At 48.5% G+C, this 15,757-nt stretch overlaps 2 protein-coding genes across 2 annotated transcripts; both read right to left on the bottom strand.

The window, feature by feature from the left end:
- Positions 1-5,817: 5,817 nt before the first annotated feature.
- Positions 5,818-7,537, bottom strand: LOC147973125 (uncharacterized). The gene has a single exon (XM_087524451.1). It carries the CDS (start codon positions 7,535-7,537, stop codon positions 6,083-6,085), a length of 1,455 nt encoding a protein of 484 aa, XP_087380577.1. The 3' UTR covers positions 5,818-6,082.
- Positions 7,538-7,635: 98 nt separating this feature from the next.
- Positions 7,636-14,860, bottom strand: LOC147973124 (uncharacterized). Its single transcript, XM_087524581.1, has 3 exons — positions 14,760-14,860; positions 13,015-13,573; positions 7,636-8,484 (listed from the first exon to the last, which is right to left on the bottom strand). The coding sequence occupies exons 1-3, from the start codon at positions 14,858-14,860 to the stop codon at positions 7,636-7,638; spliced, it is 1,509 nt and encodes a 502-aa protein (XP_087380707.1).
- Positions 14,861-15,757: the final 897 nt, after the last annotated feature.

Genomic DNA, 15,757 nt, shown 5'->3' with positions numbered 1-15,757 from the left:
GGTGAGGGTTAATCATGATATCCAAAAGCCCCTGACGAAGTTTGTGAGCATAGTCCGAGCCAAGGAGAGGCAGGTGTACTTGGTACGCTACGAGAAATTGGCTCGTTTCTGCAAGGCTTGCGGTCTGATAGGCCATGATCATAAAGAGTGCGGTCTGGGAATTCATGACGTCAAGAAGCTTAAGTATGGAGATTGGATGTATGCCGATGGCCCGAACAGGTCCAGAACGGATCTGAACAATGGCAATGTGCCTAATCCAAGGCAACAGGGGAGGCCGAGCAGCCCGGTGGGTACCCCAAAACCTTCATCGAAAGACCAAGACCCAGAGACTAGGGACACAGCTACTAGTCCTTTAAAGGATCACGTGGCTAGGATGGAGGTGGACTGGGATGCTAGGAAGAGGCTTAACATGGAGGATGGCATAGTTGAGGCAAACAGGTCTACCAATTCCCTTAAACAGGTCCTTGCTATCACTGATGGTAGTGGAACTGATTTGGGCACACCTGCGTCGCCGTCGAGTAGCACGTCCAGCAGCAAACGTGCAAGACTCGCCAAGGAGAATGACACCAACAAGATATCGGCGGCCTCCCTCGAGGAGGACCGCCGGACGCAATGAATATCCTATCGTGGAACTGCCGGGGGGGAACCGCCGGACAGTTCGTGAGGTGTTGGCCCTCGCAAAAGCCAATAACCCCAAGCTAGTCTTTCTTTACAAGACTAGACAGGAGTCATCGCGGATTGAGAAGCTACGTTGGAGGCTAGGCCTCAAGGGTTTCCATGGTGTCAGTAGTGATGGAAGAAGTGGTGGCTTAGCTCTCTTTTGGGATGAGTCGCTTGCAGTAACAATTCTGGATTCATGCAGTAGATACATTGATGTTAGCATCACAGAAGGGGGTACCGTTTGTGCTTGGAGAGGCACCTTTGTCTATGGCGAACCAAGAGTGAAGAACAGATATCGTATGTGGGATCATCTCTGTAGGCTGCGGGCTACCTCTACGGGACCGTGGCTGGTTTGTGGTGACTACAATGAAGCCTTGTGGCAACATGAGCATCTGTCCCGGTCCATGCGATCTGAATCCCAAATGGCGTCGTTTAGGGATTGCCTCCAGGTGTGTGAGCTGGAGGATCTCGGTTTCTGCGGCACCCCCTTTACATACAACAATGGCCACACACGAGACCACAACGTTCAGGTTCGTTTGGATCGGGCGTGTGCGGACGAGGCTTGGCGTGACTTGTTTCCGGCGGCGAGGGTGCAGCACCTCGCAACGTCGTGCTCGGACCACAGTCCCCTCTTGATTCAATTGGAAGGGGTGCAGGATAAACGCCGTAGGGTGACGGCGATGCGCTATGAAATAATGTGGGAACGTGATCCCACGTTGCCAGACTTGATTGCTGGGAGTTGGAATAAGCATCGTCCACTCGGTAATCTTGGCTTGGTATCAAAGTCATTGAAGGAGTTGATGAAGGATCTTAAACAGTGGAGTAAAACACATTTTGGCAATGTCCTTAAAGATATCGAGGCTCTTCGTTCACAGCTGGCTGAACTTCAGTTGTCCGGGGCTGACCGTGCTCTTATTAGATCCAAAATGAACCAGCTGGACGAGTTACTATATAGGGAAGAGATGTTGTGGCTCCAACGTTCACGTATAACCTGGTTGAAGGAAGGCGAGCGCAACACAAAATATTTGCATCGTCGGGCAGTGTGGCATGCTCGTCGGAACCTCATTCAGCGGGTACAGAAAAATGATGGATCTTGGTGCAGCGCCCCGACTGACATGGAGCGGATGGCGCGCTCATACTTCAAGGAGATTTTCACAAAGGATCCCACCCTTTCACCAGGGGAGGTACTTGAATGTATAGTCCCCAAGGTGACGAACGAGATGAATGAGTCTCTGTGTCAGCCCTACTCTGATACGGAGATTTCAGATGCCCTCTTTCAGATTGGCCCTTTAAAGGCACCGGGATGTGATGGTCTCCCGGCAAGATTTTACCAGCGGAATTGGGCGACGCTGAAGAATGATATTGTGGCTGCGGTACAAGACTTCTTTATTACACGCATAATGCCCGATGGGGTTAATGATACGGCGATCGTTCTAATTCCAAAGATCCCCCGTCCAAAGGAACTAAAAGACTTTAGACCGATCAGCCTGTGCAACGTGGTGTATAAAGTCGTTTCAAAATGCATGGTGAACAGATTACGGCCTCTCCTAGGGGATCTCATCTCGGAAAATCAAAGCGCTTTTATTCCGAGGAGGCTCATATCTGATAATTCCATCATTGCTTTCGAGTGTATCCATCATATCCAGGAAGCAAAAAATAATTCGCCCGCCTTATGTGCCTATAAGCTTGATCTATCCAAGGCCTATGATCGGGTGGATTGGGAGTTCTTGGAGAAGGCGCTAGCTAAATGGGGTTTTTCTCAGACCTGGATTTCACGCATAATGGCATGTGTATCTTTGGTGAAATACTCGGTAAATTTTAATGGCAAGTTATTGGAGGCGCTCACCCCCTCCAGGGGGCTCAGTCAAGGTGATTCGCTGTCCCCCTTTCTCTTCCTTTTCGTAGCTGATGCCCTGTCTGCTCTCATACATAAGGCTACGAGGGAGGAAGATCTTCAAGGGGGCCAGAATCAGTAGAAGTGCGCCCGAGATTTCTCATCTTCTGTTTGCGGATGACTCTCTCCTGTTCTTCCAGGCGACAGCGCCGCAGGCAACTGTGGTGAAAGGTTTTTTGAACACGTATGCTTCGGCGACGTGACAACTCATTAATCCGTCGAAGTGTTCCATCCTCTCCTCGAATCATTGCCAGCCTATTGTGATGCAGGAGGTGAAGTCTGTTTTGGAGATTACTCAGGAGGTTTTTGAACCAAAATACTTGGGCTTGCCGGTCCCTGAAGGAAGAATGCATAAGGGTAGGTTTGAAACTACTCAAGACCGCTTGCGAAAGAGGCTTGTTGATTGGAGTGAGCAATACATGTCCTCGGGCAATAAGGAGATCCTTATCAAGGCCATTGCCCAGGCCATTCCTACGTATGTGATGAGCGTTTTCAAGCTCCCAACGTCGGTATGTGATGAGCTCACACGTATGATTCGCCAATATTGGTGGGGCGTTGAGAAGGGGAAGAGGAAGATGGCATGGATGAGCTAGGACAAGTTGAGGCTTCCCAAGTCCATGGGGGGTATGGGCTTCCGCGACATGAGATGTTTTAATCAAGCTTTGTTAGCTAAACAAGCGTGGAGACTCCTGGACTCCCCCAATAGCCTGTGCTCAAGATTGTTAAAGGCCAAGTATTACCCACATGGCCAGTTATTGGACACTGTCTTCCCAAACAGTGGTTCGGAGGTATGGAAGGGAATTTTACACGGTCTTGAACTGGTGAAGAAAGGGGTAATTTGGCGTGTGGGAAATGGCACTTCAATACGTACTTGGAGGGATCCGTGGATACCAAGACCTGACTCCTTTCGGCCAATTACTCCTAAGAGGAACTGCAGACTCAATCGAGTGTCGGATTTCTTGGATGACAATGGTGCTTGGAGAGCAGACAGACTGAATGAATTTTTCTGGCCTATGGATGTGGTTCATATTCTAAAGACCAGAACTTCCCCTCGCCAACGAGATGATTTTCTATCTTGGGTCCCGGAAAAAAGCGGCCTATTCACGGTCAAAAGTGCTTATAGGTTGGCTTCCCAGGAGCACAACGCTATCTTCGCTAATGGATCATCTAGCACTCATCCGGATGGGAATCGTTCCTTGTGGAACCTAGTCTGGAAATCTGTTGTCCCGCATAAGATGAAGATCACCGCTTGGAGGATTGTTACCGGTACCCTGGCCACACAAAAGTGCAAACAATATAGACAATTATCGACGCGATCGACGTGCGCTCTCTGTGGTGTGGAGGAGGAGAGCACGTACCATGCGCTGATAGCATGTACGCATGCAAGAATCCTGTGGGTGAACATGCGGCGTCGATGGCCACTGCCGGCGGATGACATGCTCCTTAATTCTGGAAAGGAATGGCTTCTGTCCTTACTAAGCAAGTGCACTACATATGTGAGAGATATGCTAATCATGTTGCTCTGGAGGATTTGGCAATTGCGGAATGACTTGATGCATGGGAAAGAAAGTACGCCAGTCCTCGCTAGTGTTGAGTTCCTAGACAGTTATTACAAGTCAATCAAACTGGCTGGGAGGTATTCAACAGATGAGATCTTCAAAGGCAAGATGATTATCCTACAGGCTACACCCTCCGCGAGCGTCGCTCGGCCGTCCACCTCTCCTTGGCCGGCGCCCGCTGCTGGGACAGTAGCCCTCTCGGTTGACGGATCCTTCCAAAAGGATGACGGTACGGCGGCTGCTGGTATGGTGCTCAGAAACTCGGAAGGTGCAATCTTTTTCGCAGCCTATCGTTTCATCTTCCACTGCAATGACTCGCTGAAGGCGGAACTGCATGCGATAATGTAAGGTATGGCACTTGCTATACAACACTCAGACCTCCGGTGATGGTGCAGTCGAATCTTCGAAAACGTTATCTAGTCTTTCTAATAATGCACTTTGTAGATCAGCTTACGGCCACCTTGTGTTAGAGATCAAGGAACTGTTAGGTAGTAGGGAGTTTTTTTCCTTTGAAGATTCACCGTTCTTAGAATAGAGTTGACGATCGACTGATCCACTATAGCCGCACGGAGCATACTACTGCTGTGTGGTTGGGTTCAGTATCACCATGTATTGAGGATTTGTGGCCTCAAGACTGTAACTCTATAATTGTGCAATAAAACTCCTTTCACCCCTGCAAAAAAAAAAAGTACGAGCTTGCGCGGCGGCTGCTGCTAGGGCCGCTCGGTGTGGGTAAGCCGGCGCAGCAATTCATGGCTTTGTAGTACCTTTATATCAGAGAAAGAGGCTCGGAGATACAAGCGATTCTCCCGGTAAAAGTCAATCCTCCCAAAGAAACCATCGACAACATTATTGATTATAAAAGGCTCCATTCTCGAAAAATAATAATTATAAAAGGCTCCATGTACAAATGCCAAACACAAAGCATATACGACTGAAAATACTGTTACTACATGTATAGAATCTGGCTGATAAAATCTACTCTGAAAGTATTGCACAAGGAGAGACAATCGACAACACTATACGGCGATTTTAGGGAGTAGTTGAAGATATAAGTTAGTGTGTTTGGTAATTCGAGATGGCAGATAATAGGCCTCAACATTCTTATGGATTCTCTCATCGAAATCGAAGCGCAAGTAGACACTGCTACGGTGCTACCCTCGATAAAGGGGAAAACCCTTGTGCACACTGAAAAACAAAAACGTTTACCCATAAAAAGAGCCCGACTGTTGAATTCCTTGACTGGGAAACAGATCCTTCTTTTCCAAATCCACCCGATAGACGTCAATAATCATCGGGCAAGGCTTATAGCGTGAGCTAGGTTGATAGTGCACCAACATCAATTTCCCACCATTATCCACCAAGTGAGCCGACTGAGTCGCTGTGTAAACATGATTACACAACTTGGCTGCCACCTCTAGTCGTGGATCTATGATCGTTTCCAGTACCATGAGATTGTCTCCGATAACCCAGTAGAAGCGACCCAAGAACATCAAAGGAGTTGAACGTGGCCAATAGACTCCGTATTCGCGTGGTATGACCTTCCAACACTCATCACCAGGCTTGGCGATGCCTAGGAACCCGTAGAAGCAGAGCAGGCGGTGGCGAACGCAGGAATAATTTCTAGGTGTGGCGGAGTGTATGAACAAAAAAAAAACCATGTATAATTCAACTATGGAAGTGCTCGCTAGAATACTCGATAAATATTACTTGGTGTTCAACAAATAAAACCGAAATCAAAACTTAACTATTGGCACTCTAAATACCTCAGCTGATGAAGATTACATGGATGATTGAGTGCCAAAAAAATCATATATATTACCTAGACCGGCATAAAAATGACCTATAAAACATAAACACCAGAGATAAATCATGAATTAGTAACTAGTAGGATATAATGATAGAAACAACATTATGCAAGTGAAGATAGTTAGAAAGAATACATACCCATAATGAAGATTTACTCTCATTAAGTAGAACGTGGCAATGGCATTCTTCTACCTTCATGTTGAAATTCTTTCTTAATTTCAGCAAGATCAAGTCCTTTAAATATCTCTCTCTCGATGTAGCACACCATTAAGTCATCAAGCCAACCATTGGACATCTTGCTGTGCAAATCAGTCTTGATGATCTTCATTGCTGAGAAGGCCCTTTCAACCGATGCCGTTGCCACCGGTAGAAGCAACCCCAACTCAATAAGGCGATAAACCAGAGGGAACATAATATTTCTTTCAAGTTCAAACATTTTCTTGGCTAGGCTTGCAAGATCATAACAAACTCTAAAGTCATCATGTCTTCTCATGTGGTTGATGAACAACTGGAGCTCGGTTTTCATACGCTTACGGTCATCATTGGAGAAATCTGCATGATAGATGTCTGTAAGCTTAGCAGCTTTGTCCAAATCAAACTTGGAAAATGAGTCTCTTGGGTCAAGACAAGCAAATCCACATAGCAGTTCTGAAGCCATGTCATTAAAGCGATGATCCGGCTCTGTGGTGATAGCATCTATCGCTGCATAGAAGGTATCAACACGAAAAAAATGTTCTTGAGTAACATTATTTCTCCCTCCTTTTCTTGATCGGCCGAATCTCAGTACAGCTTCATCCATATTTGGAACCGGAATATCATTAACATTACAAAAGATCTTGACATCTTCAAAGAGTGGTTCCCAACCATGGTTCCTCAAGTTGGCCAAGGAAGACCTCACATCTGTAACCAAAGACATGGCTTGAACAATATTCTGATCCTTCCGTTGGAGGAGAAGTGACAACTGATTTGTAATGCGAAGGATTTGCAACATCAACTTCATGATGAACACAAAGCTAAAAGACTCCATTATCTGCACCAAACCTCCTGCCCTAGATGGATTACGCTCATCCTCATGCACAATAGCTAACACTTGTATAACTACATCCCACATCGATTCTATACGAACTAGTGTTTTATAATGAGAGCCCCATCTTGTATCTCCTGGTCTAGCCAATGATGTTTCTTGGTTTTTCCCTCTTCCTGAGAAAATTTCTCCACTCTCTAACTTAGCCAACAGATTTATGCGTTGCTTATCAAGCAATATATCTTTCCTCTTGCAAGACGAACCAGCGGCGTTCACAATCAAGGCCACATATTCAAAGAAATCCTCAATGGAAGAACAACATCTTGAGACAGCAACAACTACTAGCTGCAATCGGTGGGCGAAACAATGCATATAGAAAGCATATGGGTTTTCATCTCGGACAAGTTTTTGAACACTATTGAATTCTCCCCTCATATTAGATGCTCCATCATACCCTTGCCCTCGTAAATTTGCAATAAGTAGCCCATTCTTACCAAGAACCTCAACCAATGCTTTCTTTAGTGCTTCTGCTGTTGTCTCCTTGACATGCTTGATACCCAAAAATCTTTCAATAACTTCTCCCTTGCTCATATACCTGTAAGGCATAGAAGAAATAATACAATTAGTTAATTAGAAAAAAAGGCGATTACCAGGCAAAAGATGGAACACATAATAAAGTAACCAATGGCTTACCTCACAACCAAGGACATTTGTTCTTTTACTGATATATCATGAGATTCATCAATAAGAACCGAAAAAAGATTATCCCTCATCTCTTGTTTTATTGCTCTTCGGACCCCATCTGCACAACTTTTGGCAAGTGCTTTTTGAATTGTTGAAGAAATCATTTGTGCATTTCCTGGGCATAGCTCATCAAACGCAATTCTCACTTCCTCCTTTCTTGCTTTGTACCAATCAAGCATCTCTAGAAAATTACCTTTATTTAAGGAAAGGGCAGATTCATTGTGTCCACGAAATGGTTCACCTTGCAATGCAAGAAAACTTACAATCCCCAAAGATGTTTCCAAACGGGTCTCATACTTGATTAATGATTCTTTGTTATAGACTGTAACCTTACGCTTCAGACTTGAGCTTTGATTTTTAAAATCTTCATATGTTGTCCTTGATTGATTGTGGATACTCCTGGGGCCACCAACATGAAGAGGAAATGCCTTGTATGCATTCTTCCAAGTACTGTAGCCATCTTTGGTGAAGGTAGTATGACCAAATTTTTCATCCACCGGATCTTGTCTAAAAAGAAAACAATAAAAGCAATAGACTGCATTCTTTTCCATGCTATATTCCAACCAAGGATTTTTTTCATACCATGCTTCACAAAAGGCCCTGTCAAAATGATCACGTTCGTACGTATGACCGACCGGTCGAGTTGGACCCTTTGCCACATAAGCCAATCTAACTTCATCTCTAATGTTGGGATGAAAATTATTAATTGGAATACGAAGCCCGGGATCAGGCTGGATGTGGTCACTGGTCAGGATGCAACTCCTCAATGAACTTGCCTTCTCCCCCGTCTCTAGCTATTGGTTCATTCTCAATATAATTTTCGCCTTCATTCTCTTCCTCTTGAACAGATGCTGAAACTTCAATCCACACATTCTCTTGATGCGCATGCTCTTCTCGTCGTTCAGCGACTACTTCCAAAGTTGGAGCTGGGCTCGAGGTGCTAGTGCCACTGGCTTTGGCAAAAATACTCTTTAAATCTGTATAAGAGAACACAAGAGAAACTAATTGGAGGTTGGAGCAATACCAATAGAATAATTAAATAAATGTTCAAGCAAGTAACCTGAGTACATACATGACACAATTGAAATGATGCGATCAAGGGGAAGAACCGAAGAAGTACAACTAAATTATACCTTTCATTACATACTTAATCCTCTTCTTCGGCGGCGTCATCTGCAAACCCTGCGAACTCGCCGAGTCGCGGCCGCCGCCTTGCTGATCTCGGACGGAGCCTGTCGCCGGCTCGCCGCCTTGCCTGTCGCCGCCTTCGCGCCCACGGTGTCCGGTGGTTGATTGCCGGCTGCCCGCTGCCATGCGTCTGTGCGGCCGTGCCCTAGCCTCTAAAGCGCCGCCGCGCCGCCTCCGTCTTGCGAGAAAGTAGCAACGAACGACTCGTATTCTCGTCTCGTAGAGTCGTAGTCTGCCTAGCAGTCGTGAAAATGTGATCGATCGTCTGTGTCCTTCAGCCCATAGCCCATGGGCACGGCCCGTCATTCAATCGGCAGTAACCAAGCCCAATAGGAGGCACGCGCACGCCCCACTACCTGAAAAATACGCCAGGCTAATACACTAGTATATATACGTATTTGCACGGCAGCTTAGGTATGGCATTCGCCAAACCACGCCATATAGCTAGCTTCGCCCCTGAGAGCAGGAATGATATAGAATCAGTGACAATGAAGGAACCCCACACTAATAGTCGGCCATTAAAAAAATTCACGTCCATAGTGGTGATCGTCCAAATTCAGCAACATGGTCACGGGTGGAAGCTCTATAAAGTGGCGTCTGAGCGGATTTAGTAGTCGAATGTGGATGTGGTCATGGAGCAGGATGAGGAGCCCCTCAGAGGTCGATGTGAGCGCCTTGTGGCCGCTGAGCTATGGGAGATCCACCTTTATGTCCTGGCCGGTGGAGAGGTTGAGGAAGCGATGGCTGTACATAGGGAAATGTTGTCCGGGAATCATGATCCAGTGCCGGGGATGGAGACGGCGGTCCAGGGCATCGAGCCCACGCGGATCGGTGCAGCAACACCGCCATGCACGACACACTGCACGAAACCGGACGTAGTTGGCCACATCGTGGTCGAGAACGAGATCGGCGATCACCCCTGCTGGCCCGTCGGAAAGACTCGCCCAGTCCCTCCTCATGTGGCAACGCGGTTCAAAACATCAGAATCGGATACTAAATTTTAGTGGATAATAACCACGCGAAAGATGCACGTACCATCCATTGGGAGCCGTGCGCGCACGCTTTGCCCCCCAACCAGAAGAAGGCTTCATGGTCGTACTGCCGGCGGTGATGGTCGGGGTCGGGGCGGAGGAGCAGAATGTGCAGCGGTGCGGCAGGGTTCTCGCCCGTCACCGGGCGCGCCCGTGGGACTCTTTCTCCGCCATCATCTTTCGTGTTTGAGCCCGATCGATGCCGTGCTGCTGCCTTTTATGCATGGTATACGTAGGGGTTTGGACGGATCCCGACCTGGCCCGAGGTTCAATTCCGCGGCGTACGCGTTTCCAAGTTCAGTAATACGAATGGGGAGCAACTAGTTAACGAGCGCTTCTTTGAAAGCCTTGCAACGATCAGCGTCACTTGTCACGTTCTCAGTCATTCGCTACGTGTCGTGCTCTGGACGTTTCCTTCGATTTTCCCTGGTCTTTCTTAGCTTTTCGATAAAAAAATGTGTTTTCTTTTTTTTACTTTCAGGAAAGTCACGGTTTTTTTCCGCGAAAGGCACGGTTGTGCTTTAGTGAGAGTCACGGCCGTGCCTTTCGGAAACGAAAAAAAACGTGTTTTCTATATTTTTTTCTTTCGCGAGAGGCACGGTTGTGCTTTTGTGAGAGTCACGGCCGCGCCTCTCGAAAAGGAAAAAACAAAACATGTTTTCTGTTTTTTTTTCTTTCGCGAGAGTCACGGTTTTGCTTCCGCAAGAGGCACGGTTGTGCTTTCGCGAGAGTCACGGTCGTGCCTCTTAGAAAGGAGAAAAAATACGTTTTCTGTTTTTTTTCTTTCGCGAGAGTCACGGTTTTGCTTCCGCGAGAGGCACGGTTGTGTTTTCGCGAGAGTCACGGTCGTGCCTCTCGAAAACGGAAAAAACGTGTTTTCTGTTTTTTTTTTCTTTCCACGAGAGTCACGGTTTTGCTTACACGAGAGGCACGGGTGTGATGTTGCGAGAGGCACGGGCATGCCTCTTTCGGAAAGGGAAAAAATGTGCTCCCGGTACGGTTTTTTCGTTTGATTTTTTTCGTCCGGTTTTTTTGTGAAAAAAATTTCGTCAAAACCTATCAACATGGGATCTAGTTTTGAAAATCTCGACGCGAGGAATCCAATGATGAAACGGTTCAAGATTTGAACACACAGTTTAAAAGATAAAACATTTTGAATAAACGGATCTATGAAAAAATGAAAACTTTCAAGTTGCGACAAGTGACGCGCTGCATGTGCGCCACTTGTCGCGACCTGGAAAATGGAGTGTTCTTTTGAGTAAGTACTCTTTAATTAGCGATTTTGATACGAATGTACGATGCTAGCTATTCGTGTTTCGTTGGGTGCCTACGTTGTGCGCGATGAATTCTCCAGGTGTTTTGTGGGATATATATAAGGCCCCAGAGTAGTCCTGGCTATGGGCAACCCGACACGGTCGGCCCAAAAAAGCCCGAGCTGGCCCGGCCCGACCTTGTCCATGGGCCGGGCTCGGGCCTAGGTTTTGAGCCCGAAGCCCGTTGATTTCATCATTTAAGGAAAGAGGCCCGGCCCGTGGCCCGAGGCCCGATGGGCTTTTAGTGTGATGGGCCAGGCTCAGGCCTGATTTTTAGGCCCGACGGCCGGGCCGGGCCGGGCTCGGGCCTAGGTTTTTTACGCCGGGCTTTGGTTGGCCTGGCCCGGCCCGAGGAATGGCCAGGTATACCCCCGAGCATGCAGATCGCACTCGGCTTGAGCACCATCAGCCGGTGGCCCTAATGAGGCTGCTGTGGACCTAGACGGCATTTGCCGAGGCGGTTCTTGAGGAGGAGAGCGTAGTCGGACCACGGCGGACGAGGCAGGCCAGGTGGACGCAGTTGACGCCTAGCGGGGCGAAGAGATACGGGGAAGCAAGACGTCCATGGCTTGCCAAATATTTTTGCGGGGGAAGAGGTATTATCATGCTTAGATATGGTATTGTAGTAACACGCGACCTCTCACTGCATGTGTGTCTTCGGCTACAATTTAGTAAGAAAAAAAATCATATGATCAACTTTCTACGAAAATGTAAAAAGCGTGCATTTCAATGCACTGAGTTGATAGAAGAAAAAGTGATGTACAAACCTAGAAGTAGGCGTCATTCACACGATTACAAGAGACCTGTTCCCTTTACAAATTAGCCAAACTACACTAATCGTCCGAGTTTCCTAGTCCATTACAGCAAAAACATTCGATCTATGTATCATGGCAGTATAAAGAACACGAGAAATAACAAAAAAAAATACATCCATGTTCGTAGAGGCGTAGACCCTCATAGGAACAAGTGATTCTCCCGGTACAAGTCAAGCCACTCATCACAAGAACAATCGACAAACACTATTAATTATAACAGTTTTACTAAAGCACATTTAGATGTGCCATAAGTATTGCACATCTAAGTCTTATGTCATTGATCTTACGTTGAGATTCGTGTGGATATTTTTTTTCTTTTTTCTTTTCCTCTTTATACTTGATTCACTCACTTAGATGTGCAATAATTAGAGCACATCTAGATGTGTCCTAGACACACTAAAAGGCTCCATGTACAAATGCCAAACAAAAAACATACAACTCAAATTGTTGTTGCTACATGTATAGAATGTGAGCCGGTAGAATATAATTTGAAAGTATTGCACATGGAGAGACAATCGACAACACTATGCGGCGACGGCAGGACCCTATACGGCCAATTTAGGGAGTCATCAAAGATATATTTAGTTAGTTTGGTACTCCGACATGGAAGATAATGCTATCCTTAATGAAGGGGAAAATCCTTGTGCAAACTGAAAAAGAGAAACGTTCACCCACAAACAGAGCCCGCCCGCTGAATCTCTTGACCGAATATAGAGCCTTCTTTTCCAAATCCACGTGGTAGACAACAAATCTTATTGGGCCAGGGTAATGGTGAAAGAGCACCAACATCAACGTCCCATCGTTGTCGACCAAATGGACAGTAGTCAATGTGTAAGCATGTTACGCAACTTGGCAACCACCTCCAGTCGTGGATTTGTGCTCGTTTCCAGCACCATAAGGTTGTCTTGGATGACACAGTAGAAACGACCCAAGAATATTAAAGGAGTTTTATATGGTGAACTTTCACACTGTATTACCTTCCAACACTTGCCACCAGGCTTGGCGATGCCTAGGAACATGGGAAAGCAGAGCACAAATGATAGGGAATCAGTGACAATGAAGGAACCCCCCGCTAATAATCGGCCATACAGAAGGTCACTGTGATGATGGTCTGAAGGCAGCAACGTGGTCACCGGTGGGAACTCTGTGAGGTGGTGTGGGAACTCTGTGAGGTGGTGTGTGAGAGGGTTTAGTAGTCGAATGTGGATGCGGTCGTGGAGCAGGATGAGGAGGCCCTCGGGTGTTGAGTTGAGCGTCCGGTGGTCGTTGAGCTCCGGGAGATCTACTTGTATGGTCTTACCGGTGGAGAGATTGAGGAAGCGGCGGTGGTGAGCAAGGGCGAGTTGCTCCTGAAGCATGATCCAGTGACGGGGATGGAGACGGCTGTCCAAACTGTCGAGCCCTTGCGGACCAGTGCAGCACCGCCGCCAAGCATGGCACACAGCGCGGAAGCGGATGTAGTCGGCCACGTCATGGACAAGGACATGATGAGCGATCACCCCGGCCGGCCCGTCGGAAAGACTCGCCCAGTCCCTCCTGCGGTAACACGGTTAAGAATACATGAATCAAACACCAAATTTTAGAGGAAACCAGGCCAACAGATGCACGTACCGTTTTGTGGCCACCGAGCGGCGTGCGTGCACCCTTTGCCCCCCAACTAGGACCCCCAACCCCGAGAAGGCCTTGTCGCATGGGCGGCGGTGATGGTCGGGGCCGAGCTGGTGGAAGAGCAGAATGAGCAGGGGTGCGGCAGGGTTCTCGACCGCCGCGGCCGCCGCCTGGCGAGCCCGTCGGACTCTTTGTCCGTCATCCCGAGTGCGCACGGCAAAATCTAGGGCAGCGTACGTCCCTTTTTGGTGGGCTGATCGCCGATATTCGCGTGTTTGTGCCCGAGACCGATGCCGTGTTGCTGCTGCTTTTTATGCATCGTACAGATTTGCCCGATCCTTCCGACGTGTGGGTGTCGGACAGATACCGACCAACGCTAGGACCAATTTCGTGTCCTGGGAGTTTCATAGTCCACTACGGTGTTCCCTTCGGCCCGGAGGAGACCGCCGTGGAACCGGCGAACCAGCACTCGTCTTCCCCGACTACGAACCGGCACTTGACGAGGCCCGGAGGAGGAGCTCGTAGTCGGACCTGCATCCAAGCCTCCGAGGTCGAGGCCCCAGACTACGAGGACAACGTCCGCCGCGGACGACGCAGGCCGGGTCGATGCGGTAGACGACCAGCGGCGGGGCCAACAGATGCGGGGTAGCTGACCATGCTGGGGCGGCACATGCCGTGTGTGGGCAGCGATTCCATGACCATGCGCACCGCACGCACCCCAGCCGGTAGACGCACGCGGAGCACCGAGAGAACAGTGTTCAAGCGGAGCGCGTCTGGGCAATCCCCCATGGAGCAGATCGTGTTGGGCATGAGTTCTGTCAGTTTGATGTTTGAGGTGCTTGTAGATGAAAATGCTGAAATGCTCTAATCTTTTAACAGAATGTATTGAGTACTTTTTTTTTTACAAAAATGGGACAATGCCATAAATTAAGTATCACAGGTTCTTAGAACATCAAATCCGCCTCCTCAAATGTCCGCGGACGTGCCCGGACACTGACTAGGCATGCCTCAAATGAACCACTTTGCATTTGCCTCTTTCATATTACATCCCTAGATCCATACAAAGCATGTAAAAAAAATCCTACGTACTACATCTACGTACTATCCTAGCTACTCATCGTCGTCGGAGATGTCCACGACGACGGTCTCGGGCGCCAGCTGGACGGGCGGGTAGGAGCGCTCAGGATCATCCTCCTCCTGCTCGACCTCATCCATGTAGGCAAACATCTCTGCCTCCTCTGCGGCCTATTGCGCCTCCTTCTCCTGCCGGCGACGGCGTCTTGCCTCCACAGCCGACTCCAACCGGAGGGAATCGAGGATGGCCTGCTGTTCCGACTGCAGATCCCCGTCGCCAGCATCCCCCACATCCTCCTCCTCCGGCTCCTCCTCCTCCTCCTCAAAGTCCTCCTCGTCCTCGTCCTCCTCCTGCTCCAACTCCTCCTTCGGATCCAATGCACCTGGAGGTAGCCCCGTGGCGATCCGGGCTTCGCACCTAGCCCGAATTTGCTCAAAGAGCTCGAAACAATGCTCTAGCGTCAGAAAGGGATCGCTCCTCACCCGGCGGCGTGGGGGCATGGCTACTAGGCGGACGGGTGGAGTGGAAAGTGGCGGCGGCGGTGGACAGAAGGAGGAAAATGTGGATGGATGGTAGGGTTTTGGTGCCGCCGGTCGACTTAAATAGCCGGGCAATGCGCTACGCGGCCCGATGGAGCTGCGCCACGCGGCGCCACCGGTCCGACGGAGGAGACGAGCTTTGGACCGCCGGGTTTGAGGGCGTTTCCGGCTGAGACCCCTTTGTCAGTCCGATGTGGCGGGCGTGCCCGGGCGTGCCGGTCGCCCCTATCCGCCTCATATTTAGACTGGATATGAGGGGTGTCGGTCAGCCCGGGCGTTTGAGGGATGTTTGAGAGGCCCGTCTGGGTCAAAAAATCATGACCGGGCAGTGACCGGGCGGCCCGCCTGTGCGTATGAGGCGGGTTTGAGAAGTCCGGCTGTAGATGCTCTTACAAACATACTCATACAGAAAATTTAAAATTTCATTCAATTCCTGGGGTGTTAAAGTCTTCTTCCTTCTGCATCAAAATTAAAATTGCATTCAATTGTTGGGGTTGT

The sequence above is a fragment of the Triticum urartu genome, chromosome 5A (genome assembly GCF_056163025.1).
Source record: "Triticum urartu cultivar PI428250 chromosome 5A, HENAU_Tu73, whole genome shotgun sequence".
NCBI classification, from domain to species: domain Eukaryota; kingdom Viridiplantae; phylum Streptophyta; class Magnoliopsida; order Poales; family Poaceae; genus Triticum; species Triticum urartu.
This window is presented reverse-complemented; position numbering and strand designations above follow the sequence as displayed.

What these genes read in the sequence shown, in the direction of transcription:
- LOC147973125 (XM_087524451.1), bottom strand. Translation starts at nt 7,537, where the DNA reads ATGAGCAAGGGAGAAGTTATTGAAAGATTTTTGGGTATCAAGCATGTC.
- LOC147973124 (XM_087524581.1), bottom strand. Translation starts at nt 14,860, where the DNA reads ATGGATGAGGTCGAGCAGGAGGAGGATGATCCTGAGCGCTCCTACCCG. An exon ending in GACATCTCCGACGACGATGA is followed by an intron (nt 13,574 to 14,759) that starts GTAGCTAGGATA and finishes GTGTTACCGCAG; the next exon opens with GAGGGACTGGGCGAGTCTTT. An exon ending in CTGGTGGCAAGTGTTGGAAG is followed by an intron (nt 8,485 to 13,014) that starts GTAATACAGTGT and finishes ATGAACCAATAG; the next exon opens with CTAGAGACGGGGGAGAAGGC.